The sequence below is a fragment of the Hyperoodon ampullatus genome, assembly GCF_949752795.1.
Source record: "Hyperoodon ampullatus genome assembly, chromosome: 6".
NCBI classification, from domain to species: Eukaryota; Metazoa; Chordata; class Mammalia; order Artiodactyla; family Ziphiidae; genus Hyperoodon; species Hyperoodon ampullatus.
In genome coordinates, this window is record NC_136919.1 from 84546536 (window position 1) to 84559983 (window position 13448).

The window sequence follows — 13448 nt, forward strand, 5'->3', positions numbered from 1 at the left end:
TCTCTCCAGCATTCTACATCCTAGGCAGAAGCAGAATTCCTATAGACTTCTGTTTAGTCTTATCTTACACCTCAACCTTCAGACAACTCTCCTTGATTCCTGAGGTTTTTTTGTTCCATGGTTGGAATTCATTTACTTCTTGATGATTCTTCAGCCCTCTGCCTTACTTCTAGCATTTAGAGGGTCAAGAAAGCTATAAACTAAGTGAGTGAGTGCTCTGTTGATCTTTCAGAATATTTTTGGCATTTCACATCTGCTAATATCTCCACCATTTTTAACTGGTATGCAGAGCTTGAGACATTATACTGCTGTAGGTAATTCTTGTTTGGCAATTGAGATGACTCTTGACAAACTAGTAAGGAACAGAAGTATAGTGATAGGAGGAAACTCCTTGGAAGGACCTGGATAATTATTCATATATCTCAAATGAAGAAAATATTTATTAAGTTTTGACAGTGACTGAAAAATATTTATATGGCAGTTCTCAGTACACATGTATACACACTAAATGAAAATGTGTATTCTGATTTTTTTTCTGTTTTTTCCATTAAAAAAAAATCTTGTGCCTGACCTAGTAAATTGATTTCATGGCCCATAAAGGGAGTTGCCACTACTGATTTAAAAAAACTTGCAGTGTAGATTCTAATAAAGAAGTTAGAATTTTTGTCTTATTTGTACTTGGCTTGACTACTTACAGGATTTTCCAGATATGTGTATATATCTTGCATTTGCTTTATTTTTGTACTAAAAATATCATTTCATATCATTTCGAAAGTGGATTTTGACAATTAAATTTTCTCTCATTAAGGCTGTTTATATTACTGGAAAAGAAGTTTTCAGCTTCAAAATGGTTTCTTATGTGGGTGCAACTGCTGGTTCTGCGTACACAGATATGAATGTGTTTGACAGCCAAGTTAATTTAACTGTTGGTTGCATTGAAGTAGTTCTTGTCACAAAATTTCTGTATTCTATATTGGTAAGTATGTTAATCAGTTTTTTATTTATTCTTTCCTACTAGTTGGAAAGTGTTTGCTGTGCATCGAGCATAGATGAAGCATTCCTTACTTGATTTTTTTTTGTCCTGATTTTTCAAGATATTCTGGGTACCATATATCATGACTGAAATGTATAGTATACTGTTTATATAACATCATTTTCACATGGGAATGTTCTAGCTAATTGAAATATGTATTTTATAAACATATTAAATATATGTATATTATATATCATATATATGTTATCTATATTAATTGAATTCTTTATACATTATTGGTTTGAGTGTTTTACCTGACTTCCAGCTCTAACTAAAAGTGCTAAATATATAATTGAAGTTTGGTTTGGTCATTAAGAAAATTGTTTTCTATTGCATTCTAGTTCTGTGAATATTTGGGGCTTTGAGGGATTTAGATTTAATCCCTATATGACACTTCCCTGAGGTATTTAAGCTCTGTTTCTGCCTTTCATAGTTTTTTTTTTCCCCTGTGTTTTTCCCTTGCTGTCAGCTGATGTTTTTTCCTGTGTCATACCTGTCTCTGTGACTTCACTATTCATTCTTTTAACTAAATTGTGTTATATAAACTAAATAATCAGTTGATTCTAAATAAATAATGTTGCTGTTTTTGTGATCTTTTTAACTGAGGTTATCATGCAGTTTTTCCTATAGACATAAAAACTTTTTTGTATATAAAAAGTAAAAATGAAAAAGTATTCTTGTTTAAGTTTTTCTGATTTCTTTTTATAACTCAGAAGCATTATATCACTGAGCCCTTTTGTGATGCCTTTATACTCAAAAATTATTGAAAATAATTAAAACATGAAATTAACTAAACATGAAAATTAAGTATAATTGTAGGTATATTTTATATCATTTAGTATTTTTCCCACATTTCAGGAATCAGAAAACTTTATAGAGTTCTTGACAGACATATTTTTATTACTGTTTTATCTTACAAACGTAAATAAGCTCTCTGTCCATTGTGGTTGTGTAGGGAAATACAGTGTGATTGTTAGCCATTAAGGAAAATGAGATAAAAAGGGAAATAGATGCCAGTGAAACATTGGAGCATCCACATGTTCCTTTGGTCCAGGGACTAGATTTTTCCTGTTTTACTGTGTTTCTGTATCTGTATCTTTGTGTTTCTCAACCTTTATTGCAGAAAATTACGGTTTAATATAGACAAGTCAAACTTTGAATAAATAATGCTTAGTTGTTCCAAGAGAAAATTTTTCTTGTGGAGGTAAAATCAGAAATACCAATATACATTTAATAGTTTTATTCATTAATGGTAGCCTTAAGAATATAATTCTGTTTTCTTTATAGGCTTTTATAGATAATTTTCAAGCAGGTAAACAAGCCTTGGCTGAGGCAACTGTTCAGGCAGCAGAAATGGCTGCTACTGGTGTAAAAGAACTGGCACAAAGGAGTTCTAGAATGGCATTGGATGTTGACATCAAAGCCCCAGTTGTGGTTATCCCACAGTCTCCAGTTTCTGAAAATGTTTTCGTTGCTGATTTTGGACTAATTACAATGAAAAATACATTCCATGTGATAACAGAGAGTCAGATCAACCCCCCACCCATTATTGATTTGATAACGATAAAGCTGAGTGAAATGCGACTATACAGGTAAGCTTTTCACAAATATATTTATGTAGAATGCAATCTTTCTCTAACTTTTTACATTAAAGGCTTTGGTATCTTGAGTTTTCTGTTTAGAGTGGAACTTAATTTTATTATAACTGCACTTAATTTTGTGATTTCCTCTTCCCCAAGTATTTTTTGGTAAGATCAATTATAGTCTTCTAGTTTTTAAAAACCTAGGAAGTACTGGAAAATTCCTCATTAGGTAATTAGGAATGCTGTAAAATTTGTTATCTGAGGAAGAATATTTTTACTTATTTGCAGTTCTTTATAAATTATACGGTTATGGAAGAAATGGGAGAATTTCTAATATATTTATTCACTCAGCAAATACAGCAGTACCCAAAGTACTTTGTCACCTTTGTGCTGTGGATCTGATACGCTAATTAAAGACACACACACACGCACGCTAACACACACACAGTAGAGTACAATCTTACATATTCACTCTGCATAGGATTAGGATTTAGGGGAATAAGTGAATATCCAGATAGTTCCAGAACTTTTACTGTGCTATTTCTAATCATCTATTCTAGATTTAATGCCCTTTTCCTCTTACAACTTGGATTCATCACTACTTAAACTTGCTGTTTTCTTTCTTTCTGTAATTTTTTTCTTTGATCTCATTCTATTTATTTTTTTCCTTTTTATTTTTGCTGCTTCTCTTTGGCTTCTGGCAGGTCTGTCTCCCTCCTGCCATTCTTTCCATCAACTGAATATTTTTAAAACAACTTTACTGAGATATAATTAGCATATAATAAATTGCATACTTTTAAAGTATACAGTTTGATAAGTTTGATATGTATACACTTACAATAGTTTGAGTACAACTGTGTTAATTCTTCCTTAAATATTTGGTGGAATTCACCAGTGAAGCCACTGGGGCTGGTACTTGCTTGGGAGATTTTTAACTACAATTTCCATTTCTTTAGTAAACTTGGGACTATTCAAATTAATTATTTTTGAGTGATTGTTAATTTTTTTCAAGAAATGTGTCTATTTCACCTACATTGTAGAGTTTTATGACATTAAGTTCAAAATACTCTCTTCTTACTCATTAGTATCTATATTGATGTTACCTCCCCCATTCTTGTTCTTTATAATTTATACCTTAATCAGTCTGGCTAGAGGTTAATCGGTTTTTTTGATCTTTTTTTTTTTCCTATGAGATAACTGGGTATCCATTATTTTTTTCCCTTCAAGTTTATTGAGATATAATTGACATACAGCACTGTATAAGTTTAAGCTGTAAACATAATGATTTGACTTACCTACATCATGAAATGATTACCACATAAATTTAATAAACATACATCATCTTCTATAGATACAGAATTAAAAGAATAGAAAAAAATTTTTTTATGAGGAGAACTCTTAGGATTTACTCAGTTAACAATCTCCATATGTAACATACAAGAGTATTAATTATATTTATCATGTTGTATATTATATCCCTAGTACTTATGTATCTTATAACTGGTAGTTTATACCTTTTGACTACCTTCATCCAGTTCGCCCTCCTCCTACCCCTTGCCTCTGGTAACCACAAATCTTACTGCTTTTTCTATGAGTTAGTTTGTTTGTTTTGAAGCATAATTGACCTACAGAACTATGTTAGTTCCTGTAACATAACATAGTGATTCAGTATTTCTGTACATTTCAAAATGATCACCATGGTAAGTCTGTACCATACAAAGATATTACATAGTTACTGACTGTATTCTCCACACTGTACATTTCATAGCCATGACTCATTTATTTTGTAACTGAAAGTTTGTACCTCTTAATCTCTCACACTTATTTCTCTCCTCCCCCCACCCCTCTCCCCTAGGGCGAGCACCTGTTTGTTCTCTGTATCTATGACTGGTTTCTCTTTTGTCAATGTTTCTTATTTGTTTTGTTATTTAAATTCCATATATAAGTGAAATCATCAGTATTTATCTTTCTCTGTCTGATTTATTTCACTTAACCTAATATCCTCTAGGCCCATCCATACTGTCACAAGTGGCAGGATTTCATTCTTTTTTTGTGGCTGAGTAATATTTCATTGTGTGTGTGTGTATGTGTGTGTATATACACACATACATACATATACACACGCACCACATCTTATTTATCCATTCAGCCACTGATGAACACGCAGATTGTTTCCATATCTTGGCTACTGTAAATAATGCTGCAATGAACTTACGGGTATGTGTATCTTTTCAAATTAGTGTTTTCATTTTCTTTGGATAAATACTCAGGAATGGGATTCCTGGGCGGGGCCAGTTCCTGACAAAGCTGGCTGTGGTATTCAGGGTGTCCCAGAGTTAGTGTCCTCCCTGAGGTGGGCAGGGCCAGATATTGGGGTGGTTGAGAGTCTCAAGGTGTCCCAGAGCTGCTGTTGGGCCACTGGTGGGCAGGGCTGGGGCCCAGTGGTCCCAGGGCTGGTGTCTGCCCACTGTGGGAGTAAGGTCATGTCCTGGGAGGGGGTGCGTGCTGGCCTGCTGATGGTCAGAGCTGGGTCCTGTCGTCTCTTGCTGTGGAGCTTGGTGGTCCCAGAGCTGGTGTCAGCCCACAGGTGGCAGGGCTGAGTCCTGGGGCGGCCAGGAGCTCAGGGGGTCCTATGGGACTGGTCTTCAAAGCCAGTCATTCTGGGAACTCTAGGCTGGGCAGCCTGATGAGGAGGGTTGTACCCCTCGTTCCTTGGGGAGAACTTCTGCAATTATAATTATCTTCCCATCTGTGGCCTGGGGATATGTTTCTTTACTATACCGTGTTTACACTCCTCCTACCTGTCTTGTTGTGGTTCCTTCTTTATATCTTTAGTTTTTAAATAGCTTCTTTTCTGCTGGTCTTAGGTCATCCTCATTGATAGTTACTCTGTAAATAGTTGTAATTTTGGTGTGCCCCTGAGAGGAGGTGATCTTAGAGTCTTCCTGTTCCTCTATCTTGGCCATTCCCTGGTTATCCGTTCTTGACAGTTCAGTTTTATTGCTCTCAAAGCACCAGCTTTTGGTTTTTTCTCTTCTTTTTCTGTTTTCTCTTTCATTGATATCTACTTTGATATTCATTATTCCTTCTGCTTACTTTGGGTTTAATTTTGCTCTTTTTCTAAGTTTCTTTGGGTGGTGGCTCAGATGATTGATTTGAACATTTCTTTTCTAGTATAGGCATTTAGTACTAAAATTTTGGAGTTCTTCTCTGTAGCTCTGTCCTCTCTGGAATTTTACCATATGAACTCTAGCTGCCTTGGTTTCCCTGGACTCTCAGGTCTGTCTTTGTAACTCATGGACTTTACTGGTTATTTCTTGGCTTATCCATCCCCCCGCTTTTCCATGACCTTTAAATTATCTCAAAACAATTGAAGTTGGAGCATTAGGGCTCATCTTGTTTTTTCTTGTCTCAGTAATCAGTGTCCATTGCCTAATGTCCTGTGTCTTGAAAACCATTTTTTAATATATTTTGCATGTGTGTCTTTGTGAGGGGAGGGAGGAATTGTTTCAGACAGGAGAGTAAATCTAGTTCATGGTATTTCATCTTAGATGGAAGGAGAAATTTCTATCAATTGAATATTTGAGTATTTATTAAGCATGTAATATATCCCAGGCACTGTGCTAGGAACGTGAAGTATCATAGTGAGCAGTCTTTACAAGGGATGAATAAATAGTACCTCCCTCATTAGATTGTTGAGATAGGTACTATTTAATGAATTTTATGAGCTGATGCATAAAAACAGGATCACATTTAGATTTTGGAAGGGTTGCAGAAAATAGGTCAAAAGGAGACAAAACTGGAAGTTGAAAGAATGGTTTGCTAACTGCTGGAGTAATTCACATAAGAATTAGATGTGACTCAGTCTAGGGTAAGGAAGTGAGGTAGTAGAGGACTAACCAGGTGTGACAAATTTGAGAAGTAGAATTAAAGGTAACTGATTATTAAAGGGGTGTCAGGGTTAAAAGAGAGTAGTTAAAATAGACTCCAGCTTTCAGGTTTGTAAAATTCAGCATTTGGTAATAATGCAGTTCAGCGAGATATGACAGAGCAATGCAGAAAAAAAAGTAGAGTGGAGATGTTAACAAGTTCTCTAATGGGCAAAGTAACTTGAAAATGGTTACATGACTTTTATATGAAGATATCTAGAACCAGATCTGGAAAGCACCTGGATATAGTGTCTGGATATTGGAAAGTGTTTAGATTTCTAGATTTGGGAGTGTTTAATAATATTTAGCTAGTTATCGAAGCCATCAAAGTGAGTAAGGTCGCACAGAGAATTTGTAGAGTGGGACGTGTGGGGCAGAATGCTGAGGAATGTCCATATTTAAGGAATGGCAGATGAAAATCCCTCAAAAGAGGTTAAGATGGAGCAAGCAAAATGATGGAAAGGGAACCAGGAGAATGTATTGAAGTAGCGTTGAGGATCATGTTGATGTTGATAACCATGAATTAACAGTATATGCTTTTTTTCATGTAGTACTTGATATTTGGTATTTGGAATCCAACAGTCTGTTGGATTCAGGCAAGACAGTTTTTAACAAGCAGGTGTGACTGAAGATAGTGAGACAGGATTTTAAATATTGAAAGTCACATTGACAGATAATGGAGAGGGAGGAAATTGAAGACAAGAAGATAGTGATAGAATAATGGAATATAGAGAGTGGTTTATAAACTGGAGATTCAGTAGTCTCAAAGTCTTCAAAAATGAACACTGACTGGTTATTGATAGATTATAGCAAGAATAGAAGGTGGTTAACCTGGATGGTGTTACTCTTAAAGGAGTAGAAGAGAGAGTGGACGAGCATTGTTCCAAATTAAGAAAAATGGTTTGTATCCCTCAACTCTGAGGTAGATAGAGTGTTGGAGAGAAGTCAGACTTTAATAGAGCTTCATGGAAAGCCGGGTTTCAATTAAGATAAGAAATGAATGCTACATTTAGTGAAGACATAGGAAAATGTAGAATGATTTGTTTAGCCAAGTCCAGGGATTTCAGAAATTACAGGGAAATATTGAAATGAAAGACTTCTATTTTAATAATAGGCTATAGATATACAGTAATAATTTAAACCTTTAGGAGGCTCATTAACTTGGAGTTTAAACTGTGTAAAAGTCTGAATTTACTAAAAACAGAACATTTATGCATCTATATTTAATCACGTCTTGTTTGACTTCAAGAAATGATCTAGACACATCTTCTATTCAACATAGTATTGGAAGTCCTAGCCACAGCAATCAGACAAGAAAAAGAAACAAAAGGTATCCAAATTGGAAGGGAAGAGGTAAAATTGTTATTATATGCAGATGATATGACACTATATATAGAAAAACCTAAAGGCTTCCACACAGAAACTACTAGAACTGATAAACGAATTCAGCAAGGTAGCAGGATACAAGATTAACATACACCGCAAAAAAAAAAAAAAAAAAAAAAAAAAAAAAAAAGATTAACATACAGAAGTCAGTTGCATTTCTTTACAACAACAATGAAATATCAGAAAGTGAATGTAAAACAAACAATCCCTTTGAAAATTGCAACCCCCAAAATAAAATACTTAAGAATAAACCTGACCAAGGAGGTGAAAGACTTACATGCTGAGAACTATAAAACATTAATAAAGGTAATTGAAGATGATTTGAAGAAATGGAAAGATACCCCATGCTCTTGGATTGTTAAAATGACCATACTATCTGAAGGAGTCTACAGATTTAATGTGATCCTTATCAAATTGCCCATGACATTTTTCACAGAATTAGAACACACAATTCTAAAATTCATATGGAACCATAAAAGACCCAGAATGGCCAAAGCCTTCCTGAAGAAAAAGAACACAACAGGAGGCATAACCCACCCAGACTTCAGGCAATACTACAAAGCTACAGTAATCAAGACAGCATGGTACTGGCACAAAAACAGACATATGGATCAATGGAACAGAATAGAGAGCCCAGAAATAAACCCACATACCTATGGTCAATTAATCTTTGACAAAGGAGGCAAGAATATACAATGGGAAAAAGACAGTCTCTTTGGCAAGTAGTGCTGGGAAAGCTGGACAGCTGCATGTAAGTCAGTGAAGTTAGAACACACCTCACCATACACAAAAATAAACTCAAAATGGCTTAAAGACTTAAGCATAAGACATGACACCATAAAATTCCTAGAAGAGAACATAGGCAAAACATTCTCTGACATAAATAATACCAATGTTTTCTTAGGTCCATCTCCCAAGGCAATAGAAATAAAAACAAAAACAATGGAACCTAAGCAAACTTACAAGATTTTGCACAGCAAAGGAAACCATAATCAAAATGAAAAGACAACCTACAGGATGGGAGAAGATATTTGCAAATGATGTGACTGACAAGGGCTTATTTTCCAAAATATACAAACAGCTCATACAACTCAACAACAACAAAAAACCCAATCCAAAAATGGGCAGAAGACCTAAATAGACATTTCTCCAATGAAGAAATACAGATGGCCAACAGGCACATGAAAAGAAGCTCAACATCGCTAATTATTATTCTTTTTTTAATAAATTTATTTTATTTATTTACTTTTGGCTGTGTTGGGTCTTTGTTGCTGCACGCGAGCTTTCTCTAGTTGTGGCGAGCAGGGGGCTATGCTTCGTTGCATTGCGGTGGCTTCTCGTTGCGGAGCATGGGCTCTAGGCGTGCGGGCTTCAGTAGTTGTGGCACACAGGCTCGGTAGTTGTGGCTCGTGGGCTGTAGAGTGCAGGCTCAGTAGTTATGGTGCACGGGCTTAGTTGCTCTGCGGCATGTGGGATCTTCCCAGACCAGGGCTTGAACCCATGTCCCTGCATTGGCAAGCAGATTCTTAACCACTGCGCCACCAGGGAAGCCCCAACATCACTAATTATTAGAGAAATGCAAATCAAAACTACAGTGAGGTACCACCTCACAGCAATCAGAATGGCCATCATTAAAAAGTCTACAAATAACAAATAACAAATGTTGGAGAGAGTGTGGAGAAAAGGGAACCCTCCTACACTGTCGGTGGGAATGTAAGTTGGTGCAACCACTGTGAAAAACGGTGTGGAGGTTCCTCAGAAAATGAAAAACAGAACTACCAGATGATCCAGCGGTCCCACTCCTGGGCATATATCTGGACAAAACTATAATTCAAAAAGATACATGCATCCCTATGTTCATAGCAGCACTATTCACAATAGCCAAGACATGGAAACAACCTAAGTGTCCATTGACAGATGAATGGATAAAGAAGCTATGGTACATATATACAATGGAATACTACTCAGCCATAAAAAGAATGAAAGAATGCCATTTGCAGCAACATGGATGCAACTCGAGATTATCATAGTAAGTGAAGTAAGTCAGAAAGAGGAAGACAAATACCAAATGATGTCACTTACATGTGGAATCTAAACTGTGATACAAATTAACCTATCTATGAAACAGAAAAAGAATCACAGACATAGAGAGCAGACTTGTGGTTGCCAAGGTGGGGGAGGGGGGAGGGATGGAGTGGGAGGTTGGGGTTAGCAGATGTAAGCTTTTATACGTATCAGTAGAATGGATAAACAAGGTCCTACTGTAATGCAGAGAAATCTATATTCAATATCCTGTGATAAACCATAATGTAAAAGAATATGTATTTTAACAAATGTGTATATATGTATAACTGAATCACTTTGCTGTACAGCAGTAATTAACAGAACATTGTAATTCAAATATACTTCAATTTTTAAAAATTTTTATAAAAATGATATAGATATGAATTAGGTGTGAGTCTGTTTTACAAATAGATTTTTTTTTTTTTTTTTTTTTTTGCGGTACGCGGGCCTCTCACTGCTGTGGCCTCTCCCGTTGCGGAGCACAGGCTCCGGACGTGCAGGCTCAGTGGCCATGGCTCATGGGCCCAGCCGCTCCGCAGCATGTGGGATCCTCCCGGACCGGGGCACGAACCCGTGTCCCCTGCATCGGCAGGCGGACTCTCAACCACTGTGCCACCAGGGAAGCCCAAATAGATTGTTTTTAAAAAGCATTCACTAAATGTTTCTAGAGCATTAAATAACAATATCTATTCTTTTCTGTCCAAAAAAGAATTAATTTTTTATTGAAGAAATACATAAAATGGTATTGGGGATGAATGTAAAAGATTGCTGATGATATGACCACCCAAAGATAACTACTGTTAATAATTTGGAATTTTTTTCTATTTTATTATATCTGCACATATATTTAAGTGAAATAAGAATTCTGTTGTATACTTTGGATTGTAATTTCCTCTTTTCCCTTAAAAATGTGCTATAAACATTTTTCCATATTATTTTGAATGCATAATTTTTTCTAAATATTTTAATACATAGTTTTAAAAAAATCCATCTGCCTGTTAAAAATTTAAGTTCTTTTTTTATTGTTGTTTTAAATAGCAGTATAATGATGATTGATACCTTTGTTTCTCGATACTTATATGATTTTCTACTCATTTCTTTAGGATAATTCATTTCCTTCAGATGAATTCCTAGAAACATAATTACTCATTTATAGAGTAAACCAATTTTCCCTGAAATAATTTTATCGCAAAGATGTTAACTGCAATATAAAATTTTAAAAAGATGTTTATAATACTTCTATAAGGAAGGTTGTAAAACTTAAACAAGGGCCAGAAAGAAATCTTGAATAATTTTTCAGAGAATATTTTCCTATATCTAATATTATAAAGGTGTCAGTTTCTTATAAATTAATTTATACATTTAATGCACTGTTAATAAAAAATCACAACAGCAGTTCTTTTTAAAACCTTTCAAAATTGTAAAGTTTTTCTGGAAATATAAATTGGGGGCAAGATGTAGCAAAGATTTTTTTAATTGAGATTGGGCATGGGAGAATCATAACATTAGAGGTACTACTAAAATATATTAAATTTCATTAAAAACTACTAAAATATATTACAAAACTAAAAAAATTAAGTTAGTGAAACAGTAGAAAACTCAGCAGCTGACTGTGTGTGTACATGTGTGTGCATCGTCATTATTCATATATATTACAGTCAATCCCCATTATTCACGGATTCCATATTTGTGAATATTTCTGCTTGCTAAAACTTATTTGTAACCACAAAATCAATATTCATGGCACTTTTACAGTCATTTGTGGACATGCGCAGAGCTTCAAGAAATTTGGGTCTCCCACGGCCTTTGTTCCCAGCTGAGGTGTTAAACAAGGTGACGCCCTGCCTTCTTATTTAAACTCTCATGCTGTAAACAGTGTCCTTTTTGTGTGCCATGTTTTTTGCATTTAGGAGCTTTTCCTTGGTGATTTTGCTGTTTAAAATGGCCCCAGAGCATAATGCCATTTATAAGCATAAAAAAGCTAAAGGTGAGTGAATTGTATATTGTATGAATTATCTCAGTAATGCTCTTTTAAAAACTATGGACAGGGGCTTCCCTGGTGGCACAGTGGTTGAGAGTCCGCCTGCCGATGCAGGGGACACGGGTTCGTGCCCTGGTCCGGGAAGATCCCACATGCCGCGGAGCGGCTGGGCCCATGAGCCATGGCCGCTGAGCCTGCGTGTCCGGAGCCTGTGCTCCACAACCGGAGAGACCACAACAGTGAAAGGCCCACATACTGAAAAAAAAAAAAAAAAAAAAACTATGGACAAATAACACATAAGTACCAGTCATATGGTAGAGAAGAACTTGCTAATTTAAGCACTGAAGAAAGAAGAAAAGTGATAAGGGAAAAATATCAATTGGCTTTGACTGTATAAAAGTCTAAGTTTCTGAATATTAATTACCAAAACAAAATTCTGGGAAACATAGCATATGGGGTAATTAGCAACATCTGTAATAAAGGATAAAAATCCTTAAATATTTTAAGACAGTAAGTAAAAGATAATTTGAAAAATTGGTAAAGAACATGACTAGATGATTCTTTACAGGAACAGTGATAGCTGGTGTATAGCTAATAGAAATGTTCAACCTCATTAGTATTCAAGGGAATGAAAATTAATACAGTGAAATGTTTGCATATTAAATTTGGCAAATCTTAATAATCAGTAATTCTCACTCTGGGTGCAGGGAGATGGATACTCATATGTTGTTATTTATATATTGATCCAATTTCTTGTATTTAGTTTGGCAAATAATTGAGGAGTACATGTCATATTGTAATCATCTGAGCCAAGTACTGGCAGTACATCAAAGAATAAAATAAATATAGTCCTTACCCTCATGAATCTTTCATTCTAATTGAAACTACAGACAAGACAATGACCTATTAAATGCACTGGATGGGCCAAAAGGTTCATCCAGTTTTTTCCATAAGATGGCTCTAGTAGCACTTAGTTGTCTTTAACTTCATTCGAAACAGTTCGTTAGATTGTATGTGACAGCTGTCATATCAGCGTGCATTTAAAAAGAGACTTATCAAAGTTGGTGAATTTTTGTGTAGCCATTTTAATATTGAAGATGGAAGAAAGAAAGCAACATTTTTGGCATATTATGCTTTATTATTTCAAGAAAGGTAAAAATGCAGCTGAAACGCAAAAAAAGATTTGTGCAGTATATGGAGAAGGTGCTGTGACTGATCGAACGGATCAAAAGTAGTTTGTGAAGTTTCGTGCTGGAGATTTTTCACTGGAGGATGCTCCATGGTCGGGTAGACCAGCTGAAGTTCATAGCGATCAAATGGAATCAATAATTAAGAACAGTCAACGTTATACCACGCAGGAGACAGCCAGCATACTCAAAAAGTCCATATCAAGCGTTGAAAATCATTTGCACCAGCTTGGTTATGTGAATCGCTTTGATGTTTGGGTTCCACATAAGTTAAGCAAAAAAAAC

At 35.4% G+C, this 13448-nt stretch overlaps 1 protein-coding gene across 1 annotated transcript in view; it reads left to right on the forward strand.

Annotated features, from left to right (window-relative positions):
* The window catches only part of VPS13A (vacuolar protein sorting 13 homolog A), a 265502-nt gene that overhangs the window by 131727 nt on the left and 120327 nt on the right, over positions 1 to 13448 (forward strand). Inside the window, 2 exon segments of the mRNA XM_079706494.1 lie at positions 809 to 976; positions 2321 to 2625. Coding sequence (XP_079562620.1) covers positions 809 to 976; positions 2321 to 2625 — 473 coding nt within the window.